General features: G+C 43.1%; 1 protein-coding gene across 1 annotated transcript in view; it reads right to left on the minus strand.

Moving 5' to 3' along the window:
- Window positions 1–7,335: 7,335 nt before the first annotated feature.
- LOC124613174 (5-formyltetrahydrofolate cyclo-ligase-like) overlaps window positions 7,336–16,475 on the minus strand; it is a 97,660-nt gene continuing 88,520 nt past the window's right edge. The window contains exon 5 of the mRNA XM_047141810.1: window positions 7,336–7,777. Coding sequence (XP_046997766.1) covers window positions 7,530–7,777 — 248 coding nt within the window. The 3' untranslated portion in view covers window positions 7,336–7,529. The remainder of the gene's footprint in view (window positions 7,778–16,475) is intronic.

Raw genomic sequence — 16,475 nt, forward strand, 5'->3', positions numbered from 1 at the left:
TGAAATGCACTTTACAAATTCTAAGTTATCACTTCCACCATTTCCGAGTAAATCTAATTGTTGTTGTAGTAAAGCTAGCGTCTTACAGGTTTTTGAGTTCGTTTTGACCATATGGTCATTTTTTTTTGCAGAGTTAATTCTTCTAAATTTATACCTGCACATCTATATGGAAACACTGCAAATCGCACTTAAGTGCCTGGCGGAGGGTTCATCGAACCACCTTCACAATAATTCCCTATTATTCAATCTCGAACAGCGCCCGGAGAAACGAACACCTGTATCTTTCCGTGCGAGCTCTGATTTCCCTTATTTTATTATGATGATCTTTTCTCCCTAAGTAGGCCGTTGTCAACTAAATATTTACGCATTCGGAGGAGTAAGTTGCTGACTGAAATTCCGCTGAACGAAAAACGCCTTTGTTTTAATGACGTCCACCACAGATCCTGTATCATGTCAGTGACACTCTCCCTTGTTTCTCGGTAATACAAAACGTGCTACTCTTCTTTGAACTTCCTCGATGTAGTCCGTTAATGCTATCTGGTAAGGATCCCACAGGCCGGCCGGAGTGGCAATACTCTTCCAACACCAACACTTGACGAGGAAAAGAAAAAATAAATTTACAGTTCACTGTACGGATCACGCCTCTAACACCAAATGCCGGCCGATGTGGCCGAGTGGTTCTAGGCGCTACAGTCTGGAGCCGCGTGACCGCTGCGGTGGCAGGTTCGAATCCTGCCTCAGGCATGAATGTGTGTGATGTCCTTAGGTTAGTTAGGTTTAAATAGTTCTAAGTTCTAGGGGACTGATGACCTCAGCAGTTAAGTCCCATAGTGCTCAGGGCCAGCCAAGGATCCCACATCGCGCAGCAGCACTCAAAAAGAGGACGGACAAGCGTAGTATGTAGGTATCAGTTTATTCATGCTTAAGACTTTTCAGAAACCTGAAGATCTTTGAGTGAGGAGATTCATACTAAGCTTTGAAAGGGGAATTAAAGTTTTCAAAAGCGTTAGTTATTCTCCACAAGGAAGTGCTAACTGTTGCCCAAACGTGAGGAGGCAATGGCGCAACTTCTTCAACAATATAATTTTGAGTTATGTAATCGGCAAATTTTGTGATTTTCTGTACTTGTGGCTACATGCTGACCAGGTCAGAAAAAACGTTAGGAACACCTTGAGGATCTAAGTAACTAAGCCCAAAGATGTAATTCAGCCACTGGCCATCTAAACTGTCTTGGCCTTGTATTTTTGTTTGTATTTTTCGCCACCTAAAATACGTAGAAAAATAATGTTTGTGGAAATTTAAAAGGCAAATGTTTTTTAAGGTCCTCGTCTAAAGCGTGAATAATGTATCGCTAATTTTAGGAATAACTGTATAGTACTGTGTTTTAAAAAAGCCAGTGGTATTCTGTACTAATTGTGGCCGTTTGTCGTTCAACTAAAACGGCGTTCTTAAAATAACAGTTACAATTGCACTTACGAAACTTGATCCAGGTGAAACCGACAGCAAGTGACCTTACTTATTGTAACGGAACCTTGATACTCTCATGGATGGGGTGTTCGAAGTCAGTTACCACTGTTTTTGGGTTAAAAGATCTTTGCCTCTTCCTGCATTCATCTTGAACACGCTTTATAATTTTCAAACGTCTTTTCTTCTTTTTATCCATTATAAGGCTGAACAATAATAGCATGTAAGAACCTCCATAGTAGCTGTGGATCGTGAATAACCGTAGAAAGTGTTTCTCTGAATACTGAAAAATGACAGCCATCAATAAAGATCCCTGCTGACGTAGATATTGTAGATTGGAGTCTGTTGAAAAAAATAACAGTACAATTTTCCTTATTATTGTTGGGATCAAAGGCTTCGCCTTTTGTAGTTGTCACCTCCATCAGCGATAAGACAACACTAATTACTATCGGGGATTTCGGCAGTTTCGGCATACTCTCCAACGAGCACGAGTAGTACTGTTGCGAATGTACGATATTTTACATCCTCCGTCACTAACTAGTTTACGGTTGTCGATTTGTCACCTGCTTCTTTGCATATAAGCTTTGAGATCTCTGATCCGAAGCTTCACTATTTGTTTTAACAGAATTCAGCAACGTTCTCCTGTTTAATACATGTTTCGGAGCTTATGTGAGGTCATGAGTGCCTTACAAACGCGAAAATAAGTTTCCTCCGCCTACTGTAAATAATTTTACAGAATATCGCGAATTTCTACCACGGCATCGCCATCCATTTTGTTCAGTTTCTAGCCGGCCGAAGTGGCCGTGCGGTTGAAGGCGCTGCAGTCTGGAACCGCAAGACCGCTACGGTCGCAGGTTCGAATCCTGCCTCGGGCATGGATGTTTATGATGTCCTTAGATTAGTTAGGTTTAACTAGTTCTAGGTTCTAGGGGACTAATGACCTCAGCAGTTGAGGCCCATAGTGCTCAGAGCCATTTGAACCATTTTTCTGTTTCTAGGTTTGAATTTATAACCATCGCAGGTTAAATATTACCTCAGTCACTAAAAATACGATGCAAATCTTGCTTTCCGCTTCGATGACTAACTTGAACTACACAATGCAACACTATATGATTCTGCACAAACGTTAGAGATTTGCTGTCGTTCACGGCACTGACAAGCTCGGTGACGGCCTGGGACACCATTCCCGTGGACTCATCTCTAGGGTCGGGTTGTCCTGCTACCTGCGTATAAAGTTGCCGAATTTGAGTGTGGGATTAACTCACCCTTTCACTCTACCCTTCTTCTGGTCATTAAATGTTCCCGATTTCGTGTCTGCTCCATTTGGTGAGCGAATGCGTCTGAACCCAGCTTGAATCATGGGGAGGAGTCTGTTGTTCTCTGCAAAGTGTTTGAGTCAATCAGTTACGATTCTGTCGAAGGTCGTTGCTACTACGTCTAACAGACAAATTGTCTGTATGGTCGGGGGTATGTTCCTGGTTTGTCCGACTTTATTGTCAGCAGCGTCTTACTTACCTTCCAGTTCGTTGGTATGGTTTCGTGGGCGATGCAGAAGCTGAAAAGCATAGAGAGGATGGGGATGATGTGTCTTGGGGCTCTTTGGACGTGTAGTCCTCTACTGCGCGTGTGCTCAGATGCGCGTGAAATCTTATGGGACTTAACGCTAAGGTCATCAGTCCCTAAGCTTACACACTACTTAAGCTAAATTATTCTAAGGACAAACACACACACCCATGCCCGAGGGAGGACTCGAACCTCCGCCGGGACCAGCCGTACAGTCCAGGACTGCAGTGCCTGAGATGGCTCGGCTAATCCCGTGCGGCTCCTCTACTGCCATTTCGTTTTAGAATGGTATGTCGTCGTTGGTGGATAGAATCACTGATTTCGGTATGTGATTTCATTAATCAGAATGTGCTCGTCTTAAATCTCCGCTGCTGTCATTGTCGGGATTGTTAACCCTCTGAGTATCAGTAGCTTCTCTGAAACCACTATTTAATTTCTTTTTAAGTCCCAGTACCTCCAACAACAATCGATGCTATTGCAAGAGACAGATATTTAGTGATAAGGTACTTCTACGAATGTAGTGCACTGTAGCAATCACTTAAAGCGCTCAAAGTAATAGTCGGCGAGGAGACTGTGCTACGTGATTGTAGGAGACTATGACATATGTTTTTATGATAGTAATCATATTGAGGAGATAATTGACAGTGAAAGGAAGTACATCTAAACCCATTTTAACGTAAATTTGAGTCAATACTACTGCTGTTATGAGTGGTTTCGACATGAAACCACTATAGCAGTTTAGGCCCATATTTGCTTTTAATTTAACTATGGTTCGTTTTAAGCATCATGAGTTCATGGAAGTTTCGAGATTTGGGATCTTGTCTAGGAAAAACGTGAAATTGCTTTAAAATATGTCTCATGAAATGACAGGTGGTTCAAAACTGTATGTCCCAGTGGATCCAAAGAGAAACCACGACTTTAAAACAACTGATTGTTTACTTTCTGCCATTTTTTTCTTGTATTCGTTGCTTACCATGACAATAAAGATTAATTCTTCCAAAGTGAAATCACCTCTTTAAAATAATTGTTTGGTTTTTGCCAGTCTCTTCTTGTATTCGTTAATATGATGGTGGAAGTCAATTATATATATTGTTGGGGCTCAAAGGGTTAACTGATGCTCTAAATTACGTTTGAGGATTTGGCTGGAAAGATAGTGTTGCAGGAATGAGAATATTTCCTGCACAATACTCCTTGCCACTTTTTATACTGGCGAGCCCATCTCAAGTGAAAGTATTCGTCAACTCCGAATTACACATAAAAGTGTCCTTATACTTCTGATCAGACATTGTATATTAATGGCCTCTGACGTGAAAATGAGATACCCGACGAAGTATGTACTTGCCGACAATTTCTGAAGAGTGTTCATGGTCTGAGATAAAACCCAGCAAAAATTATGGAGCTTTTCTGACTGTGGACTGGTAGGAGATGTTGATAATGTCACACTCCAAGGAATCACAATTGATTCAAAAAATGGCTCCAAGCACTATGGGACTCAACTTCTGAGGTCATCAGTCCCCTAGAGCTTAGAACTACTTAAACCTAACTAACCTAAGGACATCACACACAACCATGCCGAGGCAGGATTCCAACCTGCGACCGTAGCAGCAGTGCAGTTCCGGACAGAAGCGACTAGAAGTACTCGGTCACAGCAGCCGGCGAATCACAATTGACAATAAGCTGATGTGGACCACACACACACACACACACTGTGCATGCGTATTCTAAGCTCGCAAGAGTATTTGAGCTCCACAGGAAGCTCAGGTGTGTATGTGTGATAACTCAAATGTGTAACAACAAATCAGTACTTAATCACAATATATTATACACTGTTGCACAGCCGCATCACATATGGATTTCAGCTGTGGAGACTCTCTACTCCAAGTAAAACCCTATTGCTCCTACAAAAGTAAGCTATGAGAATATCTTCCATCACCGTAGACCCATTTTCAAGTAGTTGAAAATAATGACAGTATTTACCCAGTATGTTTTCAACTCTCGGTTGTCTACATAAAAGGAAAGCAAGGATCCTTCTGCAAGAGCAAGAGATTCACAACACACGAAATAAGAATGAAATTGATATTTCAAGCTGTCGTCTAAGTAGCACGCTGGACAGTTTTTCCACATCAGCCCTGAAACCAACCACCACCAGATGTTCGAACATTGTCTCTGATGATGAACTCTTCTCGGGTTATCAGCCGAGTTGTGGCGTCGTCTCGTCGCAACGTTTCAGTGAGTTTCGTACCCATCAGCTTCTGGCGAAGAGCGGTTCTAGGCGCTACAGTCTGGAACTGCGCGACCACTCCGGTCGCAGGCTCGAATCCTGCCTCGGGCATGGATGTGTGTGATGTTCTTAGGTTAGTTAATTTTAAGTCGTTCTAAGTTCTAGGGGACTGATGACCTCAGAAGTCCCGTAGTGCTCAGAGCCATTTGAACCATTTTTTGAGGCCGGCCGGAATGGTCGTGCGGTTCTAGGCGCTACAGTCTGGAACCGAGTGACCGCTACGGTCGCAGGTTCTAATCCTGCCTCGGGCATGGATGTGTGTGATGTCCTTAGGTTAGTTACGTTTAAGTAGTTCTAAGTTCTAGGCGACTGATGACCTCAGAAGTTAGGTCGCATAGTGCTCAGAGCCATTTGAACCATTTTGAACCATTTTTTGAACTAGGATGATAACCCGAGAAGAATTTATCAGTGGAATACACCGATAAAGACTGCAATCGCATATTGTCTCTGATGACTTTAACAGGTAAACTGACACGTCTACCGAGCGAGGTGGGGCAGTGGTTAGCACACTGGACTCGCGTTTGGGGGAACGACGGTTCAAACCCGCGTCCGGCCATCCTGATTTAGGTTTTTCGTGATTTCCCTAGATCACTCCAGGCAAATGCCGGGATGGTTCCTTTGAAAGGGCACAGCTGATTTCTCTCCCTCTCCTTCCCTAATCCGAGCTTGTGCTTCGCCTCTAATGACCTCGTTGTCGACGAGACGTTAACCATTAATCTCCTTCTCCTCTCCTCCACTGACACGTGTGCTCAAGCAATAGCCACTGCATTGTGTAAATGCATTCTTCTCTACAAGTGGAACCCTAGACCGGTCAACAAGATACCATCACATGTGAAGCCACAAACTGGAAACATTTAAGAGCTGCAAATTGCTTTTTATAACCATTGTTTGTAACATCAGTTTTGTATAATGCTTCTTGTTAATTGCCTTAGTTTTAGTGATTATTTTAATATATAATCGAAAGATGTGACGCAGCCTGACCAGAAATCAGACAGTAAATGATGTTGACTTCGTAATAGTAATATGTTCTAATATGTCTGTAATTCCCTTTTTTCCTTAATTCATAATGGGTGCTAAATTAAACAGACACCACATATGTATAATTAAGGCGATGACAACCAATGATCTCTTCAGTACAGATGCACACCAGGCTCGGACTCTTACGGGAATCGGCGAAATGCCGCGAGTGACGAGGATAATGGGCAAGGGGGCTCTTCATTCGTAGTGTGTGGATAAGCTGAGAATTTGGGTCTGACGGGGGGCATGCTAGGGTAGCCTGTGCAGATGCGATGACCACTGTGTTCAAGTGGCTTGGTGGTTATAGACGAGAAGCCGAGATAGACATCGCTCACACTTACGGACCCTTAGTTAATTTCGAGAAGACGACCCAGTCTTACACCAACGTCTGGAGAACGAGTCGATAGATGGCTCTCTTGCTCTATCGAACGTCGGGTCGTGAGCAGGTGTCGCCCCCGACACGAATTTCATTTCATTGCTACAGGAGCATGTTTCTTTTGTATTTGTACTATCCGTGATGTCTTCATGTCTTTTTCATTTGGACGTTTTCAGTTTTATTCATTTCCTTACTTAATTAATTTTCTAATTAGCCACTATTTGTCAACATTTGGACATTGTAGACACTATTTATGCGGTAGTACAACAAAATGTATGTCAGCAAAGGTTGTAAGTCTGACGTTGAAAAAAATAAAAATAAAAAGGTAAAAATAAATAAAAAAGAGGAGTTTTTTGAAGTCTCAGTCTGAGCATCAAACCACCTTCACCCCATTTTTTCCTATTTTAATACATTAAAATTTTTTTAAAAAAAGTGGTCAGAGCATCTGCCTAGTAAACAGGAGACCCGGTTTCGAATCTCGGTCCAGCACAAATTTTGAACTTTTCTCATTGATTTAAATCAATGCCCACTCGCAGCCAATGTCTAATTCCTTTGTTCTTGATGTCTGTCTAGCTATGACTAGTGAATGGCAAAGGATTGCTAATAAAGGTATTATTTTCTGTAGAAAAGATGGTTTCCCAAGTATGAAAATTCAGAATTTATTCCCATGTCAAGTAAAGTAATGTAGCAGGTTCACTCCACCGCTCAGAACGATTCGCAAATTTCCCTGGTATTTAAGGTAAACGCTCTCTGTTCATATGGAGAAAGCGCAATGGTCTTCAGCAATATGTCGACAGTCGGCCAGATGTGCAGCAGCAGTAGGGTTGCTCAGGTGTTTCCGGCCTCTGGAGGGGGGTACAGCACCAGTTGGAGCGGCACGTCCGCCTTGTCCAGCGGCAGGTTGGGCAGGACTTGCTGGCGGAAGGCCAGCCCTACGGTGGAAGGCTGGGGCCCCAGGTAGCCCGCCTCAGGACGCAGCCTGCCCAGGTAGACGTCGTAGTAGCCGCCGCCGCGACCCAGCCGCCCTCCGTCGGCCGTGAAGGCGCGACCGGGCACCACGATCAGGTCCAGGCCTCCCACAGCCACACACACGGCAACCCAGCTCAGTTACAGTCACTCGGGCACATTGGGACACTCAGGCCTTCCGGTCTATGTTGTTTTCTCAACTTATGGCCAATACGACTTGCAAAAAGCGTTCGACGATGTAATATGGCGCAAGATGTTCGACAGTCTGAGAAAAACAGGGGTAAATTATAGGGGAAGACTAGTAATATACGAGAACCAAGAGGAAACAATAATAGTGTGAGGCCAATAACAAAGCGCTCGCATCAAAAAGCATGTGAGACAGGAATGTAGTCTTCCGCCCCGACTTTTCACTCTGCACATCGAAGAACCAAGGTTCAAGATGAAACGCCCCCTTAGAAAAATTTATGAATTACTGTGCTAATACACTTCTTACGTTACTTGGTTTTCAAATAGCTGAGCAGAACTGACGTACTGCGACATTTCTCTCTTTACTTATTCTGATCAACACTAAACTGACACACAATATTTTTAGCGCAACGCAATCTGACTTTCAAAAAAAATGGTTCAAATGGCTCTGAGCACTATGCGACTCAACTTCTGAGGTCATCAGTCGCCTAGAACTTAGAACTAATTAAACCTAACTAACCTAAGGACATCACACACATCCATGCCCGAGGCAGGATTCGAACCTGCGACCGTAGCGGTCACGCGGTTCCAGACTGAAGCGCCTTTAACCGCACGGCCACACCGGCCGGCAATCTGACTTTCAATAATCCCTACAAAAGAATGGCCCTGACTAACAATAACCTATACCTCTCATGAATCACTTACCTCACAAAAATCTTCGTTACTCTAACTACTGCAATACATCGAGCGCCAATACTGCCAGCTAAATAAAAGATTCTAGCTACTGAAGGCACTACTACTGATAGGCATAGTTAGCAAATGAAAGATTTTGATAGAGAACAAACAATGTATTTACCTTAATAATGTTCAAAAGTATATATATATATATATATATATATATATATATATATATATATATATATATATATCAGCTAATGATATCCAGTATTACAAATTTACTCTTTCTGATGGACACACGTCCAGATCGTCCGCTCTCAAAATTCTGCCATCTCTCTCCCCACATCCACCACTGCTGGCGGCTCACCTCTAACTGGGCAACGCTACGCGCTTTTCACATCCAACTGCCCAACACTACAATGGCAAATATTCCAACAATGCAAACCAGCCACAGACTGCACACAGTACAGTCAGTGATTTTCACGCAGAGCGCTATGTGGCGTCACAGACATAAAAACCTAAACAGCCTACTTACAAAGAGCGGGAATAAACTTCAAGGCATAAGGACAGCAGTGATAAGATTCGATTCTCTGTGAAAACGAAGAAGAATTACAGGATCTATTGATAGGAGTGATCGGTCTGATGAGCAGAGAATATGGATTAAGAGCAAGTCGCAGAAAGACGAAAGAAATGAGAGATAAGCAAAAATGAGAATTGTTGGATAATTATCGTAATTGGAGATCACGAAGTATATAAAGTCAAGCAATTCTCCTACCTATGCAGTAAAGTAACTCACGATGGACGGAGCAAGGAGGACATAAAAAGCATATCAGCACTGGCAAAAACGGGACTCCTGATCAAAAGAAGTCTACTAGCATGACACATTTCCGGGAATGTACGTTTGAAGCACGGCATTATGTGGTAAAGAAACATGGGCTATGGGAAAACCGGAACACTAGAAAAGTAGGTGCACTTATTAGGTAAGGAATGAGGTTCTGCCGAGAATTGGCGAGGAAAGGAAAATGATCGTATTTCATGGCTCAAGCAATACTGACCATATTCAGCCCAGTTGTCAGACGTGTGATTATTGCCAAATGTTTCGGGGCAACGTTACCCCATTTCCAAGTGCTTTGTTTTTAAGCTGTGAAAAGGCGTAATGGCATAAAAAAAATTTTAGCATTTGAAAATGGGATAAGAATGTCGTGAAACATGTTGTGACAATAATCACACGGTTGACAACTGGACTGAATATTCTCAATATTGCATGAATAACAGGTGTATGGTGGCTTCACATCAGTTAGTATGGCACTGACGGCTGGTAGCCCCCACCCGCGAAGTTCGGCCGCCTATCTGCAAATCTTCTTAGCTGTTGCCACATTGGGTGACTTCGTGTTGATGATGATGAAACACAACGCCCAGTCCCCGAGGCCGGAAGTCCTGGCCGGCAGCATCAAAACAGTCAGGAGAATTACGACAGAAAGAAAGAAAAAAAAACAGTTGAACAATTCTGGTTGAAATCAAAACGTTTTTATTTCTTTAATTACGTGACAATGTATCAGTGTAAAAAGGCTTGCAAAATAAAAGTTTCATTTGCCAAATTCACAGTTGATATATATTCTGATTACTAGTTTCAGCAAAGTTATATTGCCATTTTGAGATCATTTGATGCATAAATTTTAAAGGCCCAACCTGTGGCACATTGCCATCTGGCCATTGAGAACATGGAGGTAGCCTCACAGAAAAGACACTCCCATCCAAACTAAGTACCACTAAAATAAAATCTATAACTGTATTAGCAAGTCACAGAGCTGTCAAATTCATTAGATAGAGCACATCCACTACTGTCAAGTGTGTGTGAGTGTGTGTGTGTGTGTGTGCGTGTGTGTGTGTGTGTGTGTGTGTGTGTGTGTGTGTGTGTGTGTGTGTTTGGGTTTGTGTGTGGATAATTGGCTCCGTACTGGCAGTACGGAATCACCCGCTGATACACATACGGTTTTTATTTCAGTGTACTTGGTGTTGCCTGGAAGTGTCTTCTCTGTGATGTTTTGAGTGTCTAGGTGACAATGTCCCGTACGTGGCGGCTTTATAATTCCCGTATCCGATGATCTGAAGATGGCAAATATAACTTTGCTGAAACTAGTAATCAGTATGCATCATCTGCTATCTGGGCAATAAAATTTATGTTCTGGAAGCTTTGTACGTTTTTATTTATTTTGTCTTGATGAATCTTCTGCAATAATATGCCAGATTGAGATGCAGGACAGTTATTTTGTGTGCTACACTTTTGGTTAATATAGGTGCAACGTGAAAATCAGGCAGAAACATAGCGCTGATGCAAATGACTTTTTTTACACTGGTACATGGTGCTTGCCGCTTTTATCAGTTCGGGTGCAAGACGGTACAACTGGCACAGATATAACTGTATTAACGGTTTTAATTCTGGTACATGATGCACAATAATTAGGCGCCAACCAGACCAACAGGAGTTGAAGACGAAAAGCTGTCATAGACAGAGAATTGTACCGACGATTTTTTGTTTTGTTGTATGAGGCACAGTAATGCAAGTACTAGCTCGATCTGAGTTATATTTATGGTTATATGGCTCTTTTGAGCTATAGTATTGTGCATGTCCCCTTCAAGCGGATAAACTGGATTGCTGTGATCTCCTAGGTTTGTTTGTTTCGATTTGTTTATCATCCACAGAAATTCACCCAAGTTTATGGGGATTTGTAATGGAATTAAGCCTTGTTTTGAAAATGGTTGATGTAAAGCACGTCGCAAAAGTGCTACCATACTGAGTTACCTGCAGAGTCAATGGAGCGTAATGGCTGTCTTTTGATGTGGTATGGAGCTTGTTCATTAGTCCACAAATGTAACAAAGTTCTCAGGGACTAATCAAGGTAGATGTAGACTTAAAATTCACACACACACACACACACACACACACACACACACACACACACACACACACAGACACGCAAAAATGAAGCTCTCAAAAATATATGGACAGTTTCAAAAAAGAACGAATAATAATGAAGAGGTCCATGACACTAAAAGCACATAAAATATCGTTCATCAACAGTACGAGTGGGAACTTCAGGGATGTCTTCCCAGAACGGAGCGATCCTTCCTATCAGGACGATATATCAGGTACGGAGTTGGCACTTGGCCACAGACCGATACACGCAGGTGGATGGTTGTCCCACAGGGGAGCGTCTACCATGTTACCCATAAAACGCTCAGTGGCCTTAGTCAGCACCCCTGTCTGATGCTGTCCCTTCGTGAACGATTCTACAGTCTTTTGTTCGTCTATTGGTCTCGAGAGGACTGGTCGAAAACTGCGACTGACGTTAAGAAACTCTAATTATCGGCTAAAACTACAGGCTTCAATTCGACCCCAGATTAATGCGTGTGTCTTAGATTCAGTCGTGTGTGTAGTCGTTAATCGACCCGGTCTACCACTGGGGCACATCACTTTTACTTTTAAAGAGTTAGTAAGGTTTTGAGCTTCATCTTCGATGAAGAACTCAACAGATTGGCACACATGGAGCATCTGAAAGGAAGAGACTTAAATGATCTGAATATCAATATCTATGGCAGGGCACGTACTAGTGGCATTCCTGTATTCCTGATGTACACTTAGAGGAGCTTCTTTCTCAGATTGTCAATCTGAGACTTTTCCACGATGTATTACAAACATGTGGAGAGGTCTCAGCGAATGTGTCGTCCTGACCTTACCATGGAAGAACACGTAATTACTCGTTTACTACATTTGCAATCACGCATTAATTCAGGAGCCAAAATTACGAATCAAATAATCGCGGTGAAGGGCCGATTGGACGAACATTTCAAAAGGTAGAAAACTGTTACGCAAATTTCTATTAAAATAATTTTTCTCTGTATCAGGACCTGCCAGTGTGTTAGCTGTGTATGTGACATCAGATGATGGGGGAAAATCAATCGAGGTCGCAATCTGCTTTGTCGATATGAGCTCTCGAAAACAATTACGCTGTTATCCCTAAGAGGTAACATACAGTTTAACAAAGTCTAAAGATGGCGTGAATCGCTAAAAAATGGAGCCCTTGCGCTCAGACTGGAGACGCAGTCACGTTATAGTGGAGATGTATTTTATTTTATTTTTTTTATTTTTTATTTATTTATTTATTTTTTTTTTTTTTTTACATGGAGTCGTCTTCCTGGTAACAGAGCAGAATGACCAGCCTAAGGACTAGGGAGTCAGCGAAAAAGCTGCGGAAACGGTGAGCGTTTCCGCAACCCCCCCCCCCCCCTTTCCGACTATAAATTTGGCTACAGAAACCAATATTTCTCCGGAATAGGCATTTCACAATGTCTCCTTCGAGGCAATCAAACCATCGAGACTTGCTCTTGCAGCTCATAATTAGCAGACTCTTGATGGAGCCCATTCAGCTGCAGCTATGGGACTGTGCAGTAGCTGCCACCACCTTTAATTAAAATGTACTAGCCTCCATTGCCTTGGAGCCAGTCATGTGTAGAACTACGTCGGTAGGATTCCGGTCACGCTGCGAAGACATGCATGCATCTACTGCACTCGCTTGTGTTTTACACGTAAATGCAGCTTTCTCTGTGGACTGACCGATGCTAGTGGGTAGGTTTTGCCCCCAATGTCAGCCTTTGTACTCAAATCACCCACTGTCAGCAAAAATTGAGCCACTTTTTGTTCAGATGGTTTCCAACTTTTTACTAATTAGGTCTCTCTAGGAGCTGGACGAATATTACTTCTTGTTTCATCATTTTTCTCTTAAAATTTGTGATTCACATGGATCACTGACTACCTCACTTCGTGTTATGATTGAAACGGTCAATATTATTTCACTGACCTACTGCTTTTCTGTCATGTGTTTCCAGGCTTCCGCCTGTCCCTTGTTCTGTATCATCATATGGCTGAAACAGCTGCTGCAGTTTTGACTTGCGATGCTGCCACGGTTCAGGAGGCAGTAGATTTTCAAGTAAAACCGTTTTATCTGTTGATAGGGAACTGATAACAGAATTATAGAAGCAAGATTACGCAAGGAGACTGTGGTGTGTGAAGAACAGTTTGGGTTCATGCCTGGAAGAGGAACGACTGATGCAATACATGCTTTAAGGCGGATAGTGGACAGACACTGGGAGCTACAAGCCGATCTACATATGGCTTTCATTGATTTGGAGAAAGCATATGACAGAGTCCCAAGGGACGAAATATGGAGAAGCATGAGAGAGCAGTGCGTGCCAGAGAAGTATGTGAGGTTAGTGAAGGAAATGTACAGAGGAGCAATGACACAGGTGAGAAGTAGTGTGGGCATGACAGAGGAGTTTCCAGTAAAAGTAGGGTTACATCAAGGGTCTGCGCTTAGTCCTTACCTCTTTGACCTGATTATGGATGTGCTGGTGAAAGATGTGAAGAAGGAAGCGCCGTGGAATATGATGTTTGCGGATGATGTGGTTCTTTGTGAGCAGAGCATCGACAGACTTGAGGAAAAGCTGGAGGATTGGAGGAAGGCACTAGAAGAACGACGGATGAAAATTAGTAGGACAAAGTCAGATTATTTAGCACTGAAGGATGTGCAGATGAGGTCTTGCAAGATCCAGGATGATGAGCTGAAATCGGTCTGCAAATTTAAATACCTGGGGTCGTACATACAGAGGGACGGAGGACTGGAAACCGAGATATAACACCGAATAAATGGCGGTTGGAACAAGTGGAGGAAAATAAGTGGAGTGTTGTGTGACAAGAAGGTGAGTATTGGGTTGAAAAGGAAAGTGTACAAGGCGGTGGTAAGGCCTGCTATGATATACGGGGCAGAGACATGGCCAATCACAGTAGCCCAGGAAAGGAAGATGGAAGTGGCGGAAATCAGGATGATGAGGTGGATGTGTGGGGTAACAAAGAAGGACAGGATTAGAAATGAATTTTTTAGAGGAGCTGTGAAAGTGGGACCCATGGGGAAAAAGATACAAGAGAGCAGACTAAGGTGGTACGGACACTTACTGAGAAAAGGGGAAGAGTATATCGGAAACAGAGTTGAAGATATAAAGATTGAAGGAGCGAGAAGGAAAGGAAGACCGAAGATGAGGTGGAAGGATAAGATATCCGGGGACCTGAGGGAGAAAGGATGGAAGAAGGAAGAGGCAATGGATAGAGTATTACGGAGGAGAAGGATCCAGAAGAGCAACGCCGACCCTACGTGACGTGGGACAAGGCGACGATAAAGAAGAAGAAGAAGAAGAAGAAAAAGAAGAAGAAGAGGGAACTGGTAACAGATAGGACAACAATTTTAATCGGTTCTTCTTATTTACTTCGAATGAGACTCCATCGCACAAACGTTTGATCGTTTTCGATAACAATCCACTTCTAACAGCCGTGTACCGTAAGTCTCTAGAGGAGCGGAAGGTTCCAAATGATTGGAAAAGAGCGCAGGTAGTCCCAGTCTACAAGAAGGGTCGTCGAGCAGAAGCGCAAAACTATAGACCTATATCTCTGACGTCGATCTGTTGTAGAATTTTAGAACATATTTTTTGCTCGCGTATCATGTCGTTTCTGGAAACCCAGAATCTACTCTGTAGGAATCAACATGGATTCCGGAAACAGCGATCGTGTATGACCCAACTCGCTTTATTTGTTCATGAGACCCAGAAAATATTAGATACAGGGTCCCAGGTAGATGCCATTTTCCTTGACTTCCGGAAGGCGTTCGATACAGTTCCGCACTGTCGCCTGATAAACAAAGTAAGAGCCTACGGAATATCAGACCAGCTGTGTGGCTGGATTGAAGAGTTTTTAGCAAACAGAACACAACATGTTGTTCTCAATGGAGAGACGTCTACAGACGTTAAGGTATCCTCTAGCGTGCCACAGGGGAGTGTTATGGGACCATTGCTTTTCACAATCTATATAAATGACCTAGTAGACAGTGTCGGAAGTTCCATGCGGCTTTTCGCGGGTGATGCTGTAGTATACAGAGAAGTTGCAGCATTAGAAAATTGCAGCGAAATGCACTGGTAGCAGTTACTTCTGTAAAATATCTGGGAGTATGCGTGCGGAACGATTTGAAGCGGAATGATCATATAAAATTAATTGTTGGTAAGGCGGGTACCAGGTTGAGATTCATTGGGAGAGTCCTTAGAAAATGTGGTCCATCAACAAAGGACGTGGCTTGCAAAACACTCGTTCGACCTATACTTGAGTATTGCTCATCAGTGTGGGATCCGTACCAGGTCGGGTTGATGGAGGAGATAGAGACGATCCAAAGAAGAGTGGCGCGTTTCGTCACAGGGTTATTTGGTAAGTGTGATAGCGTTACGGAGATGTTTAGCAAACTCAAGTGGCAGACTCTGCAAGAGAGGCGCTCTGCATCTCGGTGTAGCTTGCTGTCCGGGTTTCGAGAGGGTGCGTTTCTGGATGAGGTATCAAATATATTGCTTCCCCCCACTTATACCTCTCGAGGAATCACGAATGTAAAATTAGAGAGATTCAAGCGCGCACAGAGGCTTTCCGGCAGTCTTTCTTCCCGCGAACTATACGCGACTGGAACAGAAAGGGCTGATAATGACAGTGGCATGTAAAGTGCCCTCCGCCACACACCGTTGGGTGGTTTGCGGAGTATAAATGTAGATGTAGATGTAGACAGCCACAAGCTGATGCCAGTATAACTCTTTCAGTGCCGAAGTCCTTCTTTTCCAGTGCTAAATTAATTCTGATATCTTCTGTACTTCGGCTATCCTGTGTAATCTTACTCCCTCTGCTTGCTTCTTCCACTACTACATCGTTTCCAATTTTTATTTCAAGCAAGTCATTACTCTCCTCTCTTCTACTTAACACCTTCGTTATTGCCTTTTTATCCTTAAGCCGTAACGTGTGCCAACTATGCTGTCCAATCCTTTAAACAGTTCCTCTTGGCCGTCCTTACGCCCACGCAGATAACC

Source organism: Schistocerca americana, chromosome 4 (assembly GCF_021461395.2).
Source record: "Schistocerca americana isolate TAMUIC-IGC-003095 chromosome 4, iqSchAmer2.1, whole genome shotgun sequence".
Classification (NCBI taxonomy): Eukaryota; Metazoa; Arthropoda; class Insecta; order Orthoptera; family Acrididae; genus Schistocerca; species Schistocerca americana.